This window comes from Diabrotica virgifera, chromosome 10 (genome assembly GCF_917563875.1).
Source record: "Diabrotica virgifera virgifera chromosome 10, PGI_DIABVI_V3a".
Classification (NCBI taxonomy): Eukaryota; Metazoa; Arthropoda; class Insecta; order Coleoptera; family Chrysomelidae; genus Diabrotica; species Diabrotica virgifera.
In genome coordinates this window covers 32,273,620-32,288,271 of record NC_065452.1, presented here as the reverse complement: position 1 = coordinate 32,288,271, position 14,652 = coordinate 32,273,620, and the positions used below count along the sequence as shown (strand labels likewise).

The following is a 14,652-nucleotide window of genomic DNA, read 5'->3' as shown; positions in this document are numbered from 1 at the left end:
TGAAAAGATGAGATATTTAAGAAAGAAATAGGGCTGGCACCGATAAGCGGTCGGCGTGTGTGAAATGTTCTCACATGTGGTTCACATGTGTGTGTGTGTGTGTGTGTGTGTGTGTGTGTGTGTGTGTGTGTGTGTGTGTGTGTGTGTGTGTGTGTGTGTGTGTGTGTGTGTGTGTGTGTGTGTGTGTGTGTGTGTGTGTGTGTGTGTGTGTGTGTGTGTGTGTGTGTGTGTGTGTGTGTGTGTGTGTGTGTGTGTGTGTGTGTGTGTGTGTGTGTGTGTGTGTGTGTGTGTGTGTGTGTGTGTGTGTGTGTGTGTGTGTGTGTGTGTGTGTGTGTGTGTGTGTGTGTGTGTGTGTGTGTGTGTGTGTGTGTGTGTGTGTGTGTGTGTGTGTGTGTGTGTGTGTGTGTGTGTGTGTGTGTGTGTGTGTGTGTGTGTGTGTGTGTGTGTGTGTGTGTGTGTGTGTGTGTGTGTGTGTGTGTGTGTGTGTGTGTGTGTGTGTGTGTGTGTGTGTGTGTGTGTGTGTGTGTGTGTGTGTGTGTGTGTGTGTGTGTGTGTGTGTGTGTGTGTGTGTGTGTGTGTGTGTGTGTGTGTGTGTGTGTGTGTGTGTGTGTGTGTGTGTGTGTGTGTGTGTGTGTGTGTGTGTGTGTGTGTGTGTGTGTGTGTGTGTGTGTGTGTGTGTGTGTGTGTGTGTGTGTGTGTGTGTGTGTGTGTGTGTGTGTGTGTGTGTGTGTGTGTGTGTGTGTGTGTGTGTGTGTGTGTGTGTGTGTGTGTGTGTGTGTGTGTGTGTGTGTGTGTGTGTGTGTGTGTGTGTGTGTGTGTGTGTGTGTGTGTGTGTGTGTGTGTGTGTGTGTGTGTGTGTGTGTGTGTGTGTGTGTGTGTGTGTGTGTGTGTGTGTGTGTGTGTGTGTGTGTGTGTGTGTGTGTGTGTGTGTGTGTGTGTGTGTGTGTGTGTGTGTGTGTGTGTGTGTGTGTGTGTGTGTGTGTGTGTGTGTGTGTGTGTGTGTGTGTGTGTGTGTGTGTGTGTGTGTGTGTGTGTGTGTGTGTGTGTGTGTGTGTGTGTGTGTGTGTGTGTGTGTGTGTGTGTGTGTGTGTGTGTGTGTGTGTGTGTGTGTGTGTGTGTGTGTGTGTGTGTGTGTGTGTGTGTGTGTGTGTGTGTGTGTGTGTGTGTGTGTGTGTGTGTGTGTGTGTGTGTGTGTGTGTGTGTGTGTGTGTGTGTGTGTGTGTGTGTGTGTGTGTGTGTGTGTGTGTGTGTGTGTGTGTGTGTGTGTTAGTGTGCGTGTGTGTGTGTGCGTGTGTGTGTGTGTGTGTGTGTGTGTGTGTGTGTGTGTGTGTGTGATTAGCGTTAGGGTCTAGTTTGTTGAAACTATTCCTATACTTTTAAAAGTTTTTCTTCTTGGTTGTCGTCTATCAGTAAACTGCTGATGATAAATTGTTATTGCTAGTAGCACCTTTTGTTATACTCTCTTAGCACAAAAACCATAATCAATTTCTCGTTAGAAAGATTCATATTTGTAATGGTAACAAAGCAACTTAAACTATAAAAATAGTATAATATCAAATGTTTAAGCAAATTTAATGTCATACCAACTAGGTAAAATCTTGTATGTTTTTATTAATATTTACGCATCTACAATCTTAACTACGTAGGTCTTTTGATATCTCACCCAGTATTAATAAATTAAGGATCAGTCAAATTTAATACATATGTATTTTTTTTCGAAAAATTCGTTTTTATTTAATATTTTCATGGTCACCTGATAAAATTTCACGTACTTAATTTTTGTTGCAATTAATTTTTGACTTAAATAATCACGAATAACTCACAAATTAAAGCATTTGAGTATACGGAATGCTTAAGAAATAAAAAAGTACTATAAAATATAATTTCATTACAATACTAAAATACCTCGTGTTCTATTTAAGAAAAATCAGAAAATACTCATTTCAAATTTCGACCAACCCTACATACTAAAATTACTCGGCTAAGGTATACCCTGTATACTAAGGCTTACTCGTTAGCATTTTATGTTGTATTGTATTCCAAGTTTGTCGGGTTGCTCATATTATTTTTATAAACTCTTGTACACAACTAAGACTTCTATACTTTTTCAGCTTTGAGTAGTCCTGCATAAAGACCTTTGTAAAGGCGAATTTACACTTATTCACTTTAGATGTACATTGCGGATGATTCGTCCGCAATGAAAGGTATAAACATACTCTTCATCTACATTTCATCCAAGATGCACATCCAAAGTAAATAGTGAACAAAGTAGAACGTCTTCCTACTTTCGATGAATTGACTGGATGATTCATCCACCATGAACCCCTAGTGTAAAGTGTAAACTTGTTTTTTTCAGATCATTGAACATTCCATGCCATCAAAACGCTGTTGAATAATTTTTTTTGATACATAAAATGGCTTTTCAATGGAAAGACGAACATATTATGCATATATTTCTAGAAATATATCGTAATCATGAGTGCCTGTGGAATATTCATTCTGAGGACTACCATAAAACCATAAAATATAATCCGTGAAAATGCATACCGGTCTGTATTAAAAGAGCTACATTTATCTGGATTAAATATAGGCGACATAAAATCAAAAATCAAAACTATCCACACTCGCTATTGTCCAGAGTTAGCAAAAATTAGGAAGTGAGAAAAGAGTGGATCAGGAAGCGATGATGTCTATTCTCTTCGTTTATTTTGGTTTAAAGAGGCAAACTCCTGATTTTTTTCTAATTTTCGCCACTCTTCTAGTAATGCTTTACTTATTAACTCCACGCCAACACTTACAATCGTATTCGCCATTTTGAAAAGACTGTGAAATGAATTCCGTCAGTGAAAATGTAAATTGCTGGCCTTTAAATCTACACTTTCACTATTCATGTATTATCCGCAGTGTACATCTAAAATGAATAAGTGTAAATTCGCCTTACAGGCGCGTTTTCACGGTACACTTTGGATGATCATCCCGGATGAATCATCCAAAGTGAAAAATAAATGAATCGTGTAAACTATTAATCATCGAAAATGATCATCCAAGATGAATATTGAACGAAGTTGAACCGAGTTCTACTTTTGTTCATTTAACGGATGAATCATCCGAAGTGAACCATGTAAACATGCATTTATTGCTGTGATTCGTCGGCAGTGACTAGTGAATGGCGGCAACAGGTCCACGTGGATGTTTATTGTGGCGTTTAAAAAGCGTACCTAGTTGTGTTGTTTGTACGTTTTTAGATGTTTTTTTAACATGGCTTGATCTTCTGTAGACCACTCCTTTAAAAAACACGTTGACGCCCCCATTTTGTAGCGTCGATTTATCCACGGTCTTACCCACCAACGTCTGTTTTTTCAAAGTAAGTCATCGATCGAAGTAGCATAGAAAACGACAATAAATATCGTTCCCATACTACCAGATTGACAACAGGTGGAATGCTTTCTTTGGTTACAACCTCCTGAGATTTTCAAAATTTATAAATCAAACAGGATGCCGAGGAAATTAAGATGAGAGAATTTTAAATAATTCACAACCCATCTGCTCAGCGTGGTAAAAGTTCCAACAAGAAAGATTCCTTAGTACTCAACAAAAGAGTAAATGAATTAAAATGTATAAACATTTTCAACTTCTTTGCAACACGAAAATGCAGCAGCTGCATAATAGTCTGGTTAAATCGGAGAGTGCAGGAAGAGTCTATACCGGTTTCGGAGGTTTTTTCCTCCTCATCAGTAGTCCCATATCCTCTTCTCTCCGATTTCCCCAGGCATCATACTTTGGGCCTTTCCGAATTAATTTCGATTTTTTTTCTAATTTTCTATTTTTAAAGTACATGTCTAAGTTTTTTTAAAAGATATTCAGACTAATTCAGTCTTGGTCATCCATGTAAACGATAATTACTTTCATCATCGCAATCACTTTGGATGATCCATCCGGAATGATCATCCAAAGTGTACCGTGTAAACGCGCCTTAATATCCTGTCCTAAAACTGTACTATCATTCGTGTCCAAATCGATATGCAAAATATTTTCAAATGTTTGTTTTGTTTCAGAGAAAACAACAGCAACAACTTTACGTTGAAGCTGAAGAAGCACTACCACCAGCTGAAGAAATTGAAAGTGATCGCCAACAACGTGTTTATCGTGGACAACCTTCGACTATTGGTCAAGTACAAAGAGACAGAGATGGCCTAAGACATTCTAATGCCATATCTGTAAGTAGAATATTTTTACATATAATAGATACGAAAAAAATAGAATCTTTAAAAATATTTGCTTAATGTGATCTAATACTAAGGAGTTGCCACAATATGTTAGGTGTTTTATCTTTTGGCAGATAAAAATAAAATTCCAACAAAGAAGTAAAACAACTTCTATGTAATAGGTATATTAAAAATTTTAAAAATCCCAACGGATTGTGTAAAATGTGTTCAGAACGAACGTTTTCGGGCCTATCAGTCCATCATCAGTGAACTCTAATACTTGCCAACTAGCCCCAGAACCAAACAATGGTTGTAATTAAAATTCAGTCTACATTACAGTTTGTTGAAATGAAGAAGGCGTAACGCCGATGTAAGAAGATACCTCTGGTTACATGGTGAAACCCTAAACGAATCCCTAAGCAACCATATTAGGTCACGAATGTCCACGAAAGGTAGACATTCGTGGCAATGATGGTGCAATCTAGTGCCGAAATCGCTCGAAACTCCAGAAGATGACGTGACCCTAGACACCAGGTGCTCCGGGTGTTGATTCTGATGGCGTATTGGTTCTCAGCAATACTAAAAATCACCCGAGCAATCTATTTGAATCAATGTAATGCCGAAAACACTCAAAACTCCAAAAGATGATGTGTATTAGCAGTGACACTGGGCACCAGGTGCTCCGGGTGTCGGTTCCGATGGCGTATTCATGTTATATGTAATATAATTTCAACGTGTGTTCGATCAGGGTGAATAAAGAGTTATGCCGTTCAGACATACAGCTCCCTTTCAGCGGACTTATTGTTGGTTCTTCCTCGATGTGGACGTTTCACCATAGCTGGGGTTTCACCAAAGAACAGGTCTCTTGCGTTGTACGTTTCTTAGAAGCAAATGTACATACCTTGTGACATGTAGGTAATGAACTTACACTAAGATTGCGCTCTCCACTCACACTTTAAAACTTTAAAACTGCTAATTTTCGAACACACTTTCTAAACTTTTTTTAACGACCCAAGTCGTTTCGCTTCATCTTAGGTAATGACTGAAAAGGTTCACTATGCAACTCAAACCAACGCGTTTGGCGCGCGGCAAGAAAAACATGTATTTTTGTTAAAAGTGGCGAGGCAGAAAAATAAAAGAAAAACAAAGTTTGAGCAAAATACTACACAGGGTCACCTTATTAAATGCGCAGAAGGAATTGTTTATTTCTTTTATTGTTGCTATTTGCATATGCCAATGACGTTGTGATAATGGCAAATAGAAGAGATATATTAACGCAAATGGTAGAGGAACTCATTCAAGAAGGAAAAACAGTGGGTCTGAGTATTAACGAAAACAAAACAAAAATGTTAAGATTAGGAAAAAATCCTACTAATAGAGAAGTCAAAGTGGGAAGATACAAATTTGAAGAAGTAAGTAAATATAAGTACCTAGGAGTCATGCTGTCAAGTGATGGAACAAGAGAAAACGAAATAAAAGAGAAAACATTGGCAATAAATAGAGCATTCCAAGCCAACAAAAAAATGATAAAAAGCAAAATATTAACAAAAACTACTAAATTAAGGCTCTATGAAACGTTAATTAGACCGACATTAATGTATGGAGCTGAAGTGATGACAATGACCAAGACAGACGAAGAAAATTTGAGAAGAACTGAGAGAAAAATAATTCGGGCAATATTAGGACCAATAAAAACAGCAGAGGGTGAATACAGGAGTCGAAAAAATAACGAAATAAATGAGGAATTGGAGGGGCAAGATATAGTCAGGAGAATAAAGAGACAAAGATTGAGATGGCTTGGGCATGTATGGAGAGCAGGAGAAGAAGCGATAATAAACATAGTGACAAAGTGGTCTCCGGCGGGAAGGAGACGAAGAGGAAGACCGAGGTCCAAATGGCTGGAAGAGGTGAAGCGAGATCTAGAGGGCATGGAAATTAGAAATGCAGAAGAAAAAGCAAGAGACAGAAGGAGCTGGAACCGGATATGTAATGCAGTTTAAGAAAGAGAAGAATGGAGGACTGATCCACCTTGAAAACATGGATCTAGAGAGCCTGTAAAGGCGGCGCTACCCCCACGGGGGTGTTTTAGCCACTATACAGGGTGTTAGTAAATAAGTATGAAAAATTTTAAGGGCTAATTCTACATGCAAAATTAATGCCGGTTTGCTTTATAAACATATGTCCGCAAATGCTTAGTTTCCGAGATACAGGGTGTTGAAATTTTTATTTCAAACTGCCAATTTATTTATTGCTCTAAGACCAGTTGAGCTATGAAAATGAAATTTTTTGAGTTTTAGGAGGTAGTTATTTCGCATTTTTTGACATACAACTAAGTATTTTGTATTCATCATTGGCGCGCCTACGGGTAATGGTCTGAATTTTTTAAAGAGAAAAATAGTAAGCCACTGAGATATTTCGAATTAAAAATTATTTTTAAATTCCACGTCTAATTTATGATTAAAAACCTTTCTTGCCTTTTTTGTATATGGTGCACCGTTTTTATGCAGAAAAATAAAACATCTTGACCCGTATTTTTCATTTTTTGAATACATTATCAAGAAATATCCAATATAATAATACTAAACTGACACAATAACAGAAAATATTACTAATAAGATTTTAACTAGGTGCAGAGCTACAACAAATGTTAAAAGACCTCCTTTAGAGGTTATAGAAGAATTTTATATTCATCATTGGCGCGCATACGGGTAATGGTCTGAATTTTTTTAAGAGAAAAATAGTACGCCACTGATATATGTCAAATAAAAAATCATTTTTGAATTTCTGGTCCAATTTACGAAAAAAAATCTTTCGTGCCTTTTTTTCATATGCTGCGCCGTTTTTATGTAAAAAAATAAAACATCTTAACGTTTACAAAGTATTTGAACTAAGTTTCTATGCATATGGAAACTACCTCAAATACTTTGTAAGTGTTAATATGTTTTATTTTTTTGTATAAAAACGGCGCCTCGTATGAAAAAAAGGTAAGAAAGATTTTTTGTCGTAAATTGAACGGGAAATTCAAAAATGATTTTTAGTTTGACATATCTCAGTGGCGTACTATTTTTTTCTTCAAAAAATTCAGACCATTACCCGTACGCGCGCCAATGATGAATATAAAATTCTTCTGTTACCTGTAAAGGAGATCATTTTAAACATTTTTTGCAGCTTTGCACCTAGTGAAATCTTATTAGTAATATTTTCTGTTATTGTTGTAGTTTAGTATTATATTGGATAGTTCTTGATGCTGTATTAAGAAATGAAAAATACGCGCCAAGATGTTTTATTTTTCTGTATAGAAACGGTGCATTATATGAAAAAAAGGCAAGAAAAGTTTTTTATGAAAAATTAAACGTGAAATTTAAAAATAATTTTTAATTTGAAATATCCCAGTGGCGTACTATTTTTTTCTTTAAAAAAATTCAGACTATTACCCGTATGCGCGCTAATGATGAATATAAAATTCTTAATTGTATGTCAAAAAATGCGCAATAGCTACGTCTTAAAACACACCAAATTTTATTTTCAGACCTCAACTGGTTTTAAAGCAATAAATAAATTTGCAGTTTGAAATAAAAATTTCAACACCCCGTATCTCGCAAACGAAGCATTTGCGGACATATGTTTATAGAGCAAACCGGCATTATTTTTCCATGTAGAATTAGTCCTTAAAATGTTTCATACTTATTAACTAACACCCTGTATATATTGTTGCTATTCACGTTGTGCTGTTGTTATCTGACATTTATTGTTGTAACTGCTCATATTTATTCATTCAAGTAATTGTAAAGGTTCTCATATACCATACCTTACTCCTTCTTCTTCCTCAAATTCTCTGTCTATTGCGAACGTTGGCTATTAACATGGCAATTCTGATGTGGTTATGGCACTTCTGAATAGTTCGGCTGATGTGAGCCCGAACCACTTTCGCAGATGTTGGAACCACGAGTGGTGTCTTCTCCTACCTGGCCGCGTATTTACGTTTCCGTGTTCATTTCAAGACCGGGTAGTTTTGAAATCGGCACGTAAACGGCGGAGCATATCTGCTTACAAACACGTGTGCATTTCAAGACGTTTAATTTTGAAATGCGCACTGGTTTGTAAAAGAACTTCGCGCCTAAAATTATCACAAATACTTGTTAAGTTCTAACATTATTTTATTTTATTTGAAATGTTTATCACAAATAGCTCCTATCTGCAGAATAACAAATTATCATTCATTGGATCTGTGGAAATAAAACAATTTTGTTACCAAAGTTACCTTCTTTTTTCTTTATAATTTTTCAAAAAACTCAAAGTAGTGCCAAAATATCCTGTCAAAATAAACTATTACGATACGTATACATTTTGTAGTAATGCACAACAATATAGGTACTAAAAGTGTTATGTACATTAAAAACATATTTTAGTTACAGCTAAACAATTATTGTTCAGCAAACATATTTTTAGCTATTTTTAAGGAAGCAATATCAGAGGAAGAACAGGGTATATCAATAAACGGAAAATTCTTGAAAAACATAAGATTCGCAGACTACACCGCTATTTTTGCAGACAGTTTAGAAGCACAGCAACGAGTAGTACCTAAATAGATTACATCAAGTCAGTATAAAATATGGACTACGAATGAACGTTAAGAAAACCAAGTTCATGATTAATTCTAAGCAACATACAATAGGAAGGCTAGATATCGAGGGAAAACAAGTAGAAAGACTGAATAACGACAAATATCTGGGAACCTGGGTAACAGAAAACAACGACCAAGGTAGAAAAATCAGGACACGAATCGAAATTGCAAGAAAAGCATTTATAAAAATGAAAAAAATGTTTGTTAATCGAGACCTTTCTCTGGAGCTGAGAATAAGAGCCTTAACATGCTACCTGATCTCGAGTTTTTTGTATGGAATGGAAAGATGGACAATGAAAGTAGACAACATAAAGAAGTTGGAAGCATTTGAGTATGGTGCAATAGAAGAATTTTGAAAATACCATGGATCCAACGAGTTACGATTGCACCTTAAATAATTTACTTAAACTTAAATACACAACACGACCCTCAAAGCTAAGTTGATAAACAGCACGTGCAACGAATAATAGACCTATTAGTTCTAAGCACTTGTTTGTAGAATTCCAACGCCACATGTTTCGGTAAAAACCCGTGCACATTTCGGGGGTTTGCGCTTTCAAATCAACACCTTTTTGGAACTAGATATGTATCACCGTTTCGGTGTCCGTTTCAAAACCGCAATGTCTTGAAATGAACACACAAACGTAAATACGCTGCCTGGCCTCGCTTATTGTCTATTCTCCCTTGACAATCAATTGCAGTAGACGGTACTTATCGTGTCTCAATATGTGGCATAGATATTCAATTTTTGTTTTTGTTTAATTGTGCTCACGATTTCTTTCTCTTTTCCGACTCTGTGGATTACCTCTATGTTGGTGACATGTTGAATGCTTCCAGTTTCTTCGTTAGCGTCTCTGTCAGCGTCCAGGCCTCCACACCATATAGTAAGATCGGAAAAATATTTCATTTAACTATATGTAGTTTAAGGGAAGAGATAAATATTTTCTTATGGGGAGCTTCTTCATATTGTTAAATGTTGTTCTAGCTTGTTCTATTCTCGCCTTGAATTATGTGCCGTGTTCCCGTAAATTTTGCATTTACGTTGGTGCCAAGGTATACATAAGTTTCTACATGGTCAATTTGTATATTGTTTATCCGTAACTGTCGAGCAGGTTGTTGCTTTTTGCTTATCAGCACCATTTTGTCTTCTTGAAGATGAGGCTCAGACGATTCATCACTAACTTAATTAACCCTTTCCATGGCCTGTTGTGATTCATTCATGTTACTTTCTCCACATAATTAAAAAATTAAATATGTACATTTATTGAGAATTAATTACAAGGAATCAAATTGACCATATTTTGATTGAAGCTAAACATACGAAACAAATAACAGATGTAAGAAGCTATCGAGGAGCTGAGATGGATTCCGATCATATATTTTTGATAGAAAAAATAAGAGAAAGTATGCCGAAACCGAAAGGTAAATTGGAAAGTCGAAAAAAATACGATGTTGCCAAATTAAACGAAGACATTGCAAAGATCTTTGAAGCAGAAATTACGGACAAGCTTAGAGGTAGGCAGTACCATGACAATATAGAAACGGAGTGGACAGAAATTGAGGAGTCAACATGTAAGCACCTGGGACAAGTAAGTAGAAAACAGGAAAAAGAATGGTTCAATGATGACTGTAGAAAACGGTTAGAGAAAAGGAATCAGGCATGACAAAGAATGATAGATGAGCCAAGTGAGAAAAATAGAAAGAAATATGAAGAAGAGAGGAGAAACACAAAAAGAATGTGTAGATATAAAAAGCGGGAACACATTAGTAAAAAGCTTGAAGATAGTGAGCAACAGTATATCAATAAGAACATTAGAAATTTCTATCAAGAAGCAAAAAGAAGTAAAGAACAGTATTCAAGAAGACAGAAATTTTACAGGAGCAAAGAGGGGCACCTAATAGGCGACAAGGAAGGAAAACTGGATAGATGTAGATATCATTTTGAAGAACTGCTAAATGAGAGGCAGGAAGGTAATGAAGAGATTCAGATGGAAGTGACAGAAGAAAACTATAACCAAGAGGATGTAGTGGAGCCGCCAACAGAAGAGGAAATAATGGAAGTTTTAAGAAGCATAAAGAATAACAAGAGTGCAGGTATCAAAGACATCCCTGGAGAAATGATTAAACATGGAGGTAAAATATTAGAAAAGAGAATATATGTAGCCTACTAAAGGGAGAAAAATCTCAATGTGAAAGTTACAGAGGTATCGCTTTGCTTGATGTAATTTATAAAGTCCTTGCCAAGGTTACAAGAGAAAAATTAGACAGATATATTAATGTGCAGGTAGGAGAATATCAAGGTGGTTTTAAGAAAGGAAGATCTACCATCGTTCAGATTTTCGTACTAAAGATGTTACAGAGGGCTACTTATGAACAACAGCTAAATATGAAGCTCCTATTTATAGACTTCAAGCAGGCATATGATACAGTCGAGTCGTAAGGAAACGTCTTTATCCTGCACTTCGGTTAATTGGGATACCGGAGAAATTGGTCAAACTGGTGAAAATGACACTGGAGAGAACAGAAAATCGAGTAGCACTGGAGGGTAGCCTCTCAGAAAAGTTCAAAGTACTAAGGGGTTTGAAGCAGGGAGACCCTCTATCAGCTGTCCTTTTCAATTGTGTACTGGAGGCAATATTCAGAGAGAGCGGGATCAGAGCGCAAGGTACGATCCATGATAGAAGAACTCAGGTACTTGCATATACAGACGACACAGTATTGATAACAAGAACAAAAAGAGAGCTGCTAAGACTATTTAACCTTTTTGAAAGAAAAGCTAAGCAGTACGGTCTGAAACTTAACGAACACAAAACAAAATTTATGGAAATGGGAGATACAGTAAATGAAGAACAGGTTTTGAAAATTAAAATAAATAACGATGGAAAAGAATACAGTTTCGAGAAAGTAAAAGAATTTGAATACCTAGGGGTGACTGTAACAGAGAAAGGAGATGAAGTTCCAGAAATTGAAAAAAGAATTACGAAGGGACGACGAGCAGTTGGAGCATTGAGCAAACTTTTAAAAAGTAGGGACAGAGTAAAGTGGAAAAAGACAGTTGAAAAATTTCAAGCCATGGGCCCCTGAGGCCTGCAGTGCTGTTATATATACATATATACATTTATTGAGAAAAAAGGTGTAGTCCGATACTCCCCTCAAAATCCACAAAATGGTGTGCCTTAGCAGTGACACTGGGCACCAGGTGCTCCGGGTGTCTGTTCCGATGGCGTATTCGTGTTATATTATGTAATATAATTTCAGCGTGTGTTCTATCGGGTCACCTTATTAATGCGCAAAAGGAATTGTTTATTTCTTTTATTGTTGCTATTCACGTTGCGCTGTTGCTATCTGACATTTATTGTTATAACTCCTCATATTTATTCATTCAAGTAACTGTAAACGTTCTCATATACCATACCTTACTCCACATAATTAAAAATTAAATTTATGTACATTTATTGAAAAAAAAGGTGTAGTCCGATACTGATTTTCCGAGAACTTGGTGTAAAGACAGAAAAATTACAAGAATTGTTATGTTAATCGACGCTGTTAACACAATTATTTTCTTCCATAATAGAGTAATTCTTAATCCTTAACCATATCTTGCTATAATAAAATCGATCATTTAGCCGTATTTTATAAGGAAATATGAAGGTGCTCTTTCGATAATGTGCCTGTTTTCAATTTCAATTGAAATACTTTTTATACATCGTAAAATACCGAGAAATCAGTTAAACATAATAATACAATCCCACGATATTAAAAAATTGTTTTATTATATACAGCGTGTAACAAAAATACAGGTTATAAATTAAACATATTCTGGGACCAAAAATAGTTCGATTGAACCTAACTTACCTTAGTAGAAATGTGCACATAAAAAAAGTTACAGTTCTTTGAATTTACGACATGAAAATCGATTTTTTTCAATATATCGAAAACTATTAGATATTTTTTATTGGAAATGGACATGTGGCATTCTTATGGCAGGAATATCTTAAAAAGAAAAAAAAAATAACAGTGAAATTTGTACACCCCATAAAAATTGTATGGGGTTTGTTCCCTTAAACCCCCCAAACTTTTGTGTACGCTCCAATGATATTATTATTGTGGTCCCATTAATTAAACACAACGTTTTTAAAACTTGTTTGCCTCTCAGTATTTTTTCGATAAGCCAATTTTTATCGAGATGTGGCTTCTTTTTTAACATGTTTCAAAATATACCTGAAAAATGTAAATTATAAATAAATTTTCAGATTATTACTAACAGGTACTTAACCATATACAAATATGTGGTGGAATCGCCAAATATTCAAAAAATCTCGATAAACACTGGCGTATCGAAAGAGTACTAGAAATCAAAAAAGTTTTAAAAACATTGTTTAAGTAATGGTACCACAATATTAATTTAAGTGGAACGTACACAAAAGTTTGGGGGATTTTAAAGGAACAAAACCTCCGTAAAATTATTATGGGGTGCACAAATTTCACTATATTTTTTTAACATGTTCCTGCCATAAGAATGCCGCATGTCAATTTTCAGTACAAAATCTATAATAGTTTTCGATATTTTCGAAAAAATCAATTTTCATTTTGTAACTTTAAAGGGCTGTAACTTTTTTTAGACTTCAAAGACTTTTTGTAGCCCGTTTGTAGACTTCAAACAGGCATACAACTCAGTCAAAAGGAACAAACTCTATAGATATATTGGCTGAATTGGCAATACCACACAAGCTAATTAGACTCATTAGGGGAGTCAGTGTTTTGTCTGCAAGTATTAGTACAGAGGTGTAGAGATATGAACAAGGCTGTCTACATGTGCTTTATAGATTACTCGAAAGCCTTTGACAGTGTGAGAACTGACCAACTAATTGAAATTCTACAAAGCATAGGAACTGATGATAAAGACATCCGAATTGTGGCAAGTCTCTACTGGAATCAGACAGCCAGGGTAAAAGTCGGCAATGCGTCCACAGAGAGCATTGATATCAGAAAAGGTGTGCGACAGGGATGTGTTCTCTCCCCTTTTAATATTTACTCCAAACAAATTTTTAAAAAAGCACTGGATGAAGCAAAATAAGGCATAAAAATCAATGGAGAATTAACAAATAACATCCGATATGCCATGTATCTGTGTATGTTTCTTTGCTTTATTTTTAAACGCTTTTCTTTACTTCAATAGTTTGCATCAAATCTTTGGACGTTAATTTGACTGACTTTTCTTTAATTCAGATGAATGAAAATTTGCAGACATATGCATTCGCGGGAACAATACACGAATAGTCAATAATTTTTGTATGTTTATTAATTGTTTAAATAAAAAAACGATTTTAATGGAAAATGCTTAAATTCTCTGGTTTTTTACAATGTAGAAACTTGAAACTTTTACAGATTGTAGCTAATGATATGAACTATACATCATTTCACTTTTTAGGTTAATTTTTTACGTTATGCTTCATAAATAAACAATAAAGTTTCAAATTTTGAACGCTCATCTATTTGTTTATATATGAATCGGCGTTTAATCGTGTCAAATTTCAATACGATACGAACAAAACTTCAACCAAAACTCGAATTCAAAAAATTCGTGTTTTTATTGTAGTCTTAGAAAAACCAGCGGTAGAGACGTTTTGTGCTACAATTAACATTAGAATTCGTTTTGTCGTATTAACTAATTAAACGCTTTTCTTTAGTTCAATCGTTTGGGTCAAATCTTTGGACGGTAATTTGACTGCCTTTTCTTCAATGCAAATGACTAAAAATTTGCAGACATATGCATTCGCGAGAACAATACACGAATAGTCAATAAAAAATTTTTTGTTTATT

The 14,652-nt window shown here is 35.5% G+C and overlaps 1 protein-coding gene across 7 annotated transcripts in view; it reads left to right on the top strand.

Annotated features, from left to right (window-relative positions):
- Positions 1-14,652, top strand: part of LOC114335194 (mucin-5AC) — a 436,134-nt gene that overhangs the window by 300,584 nt on the left and 120,898 nt on the right. For all 7 annotated transcript variants that reach the window (XM_050663155.1, XM_050663154.1, XM_028285392.2 and 4 more), the window contains exon 4: positions 4,056-4,217. In XM_050663155.1, the coding sequence (XP_050519112.1) occupies positions 4,056-4,217 (162 nt within the window). The remainder of the gene's footprint in view (positions 1-4,055; positions 4,218-14,652) is intronic.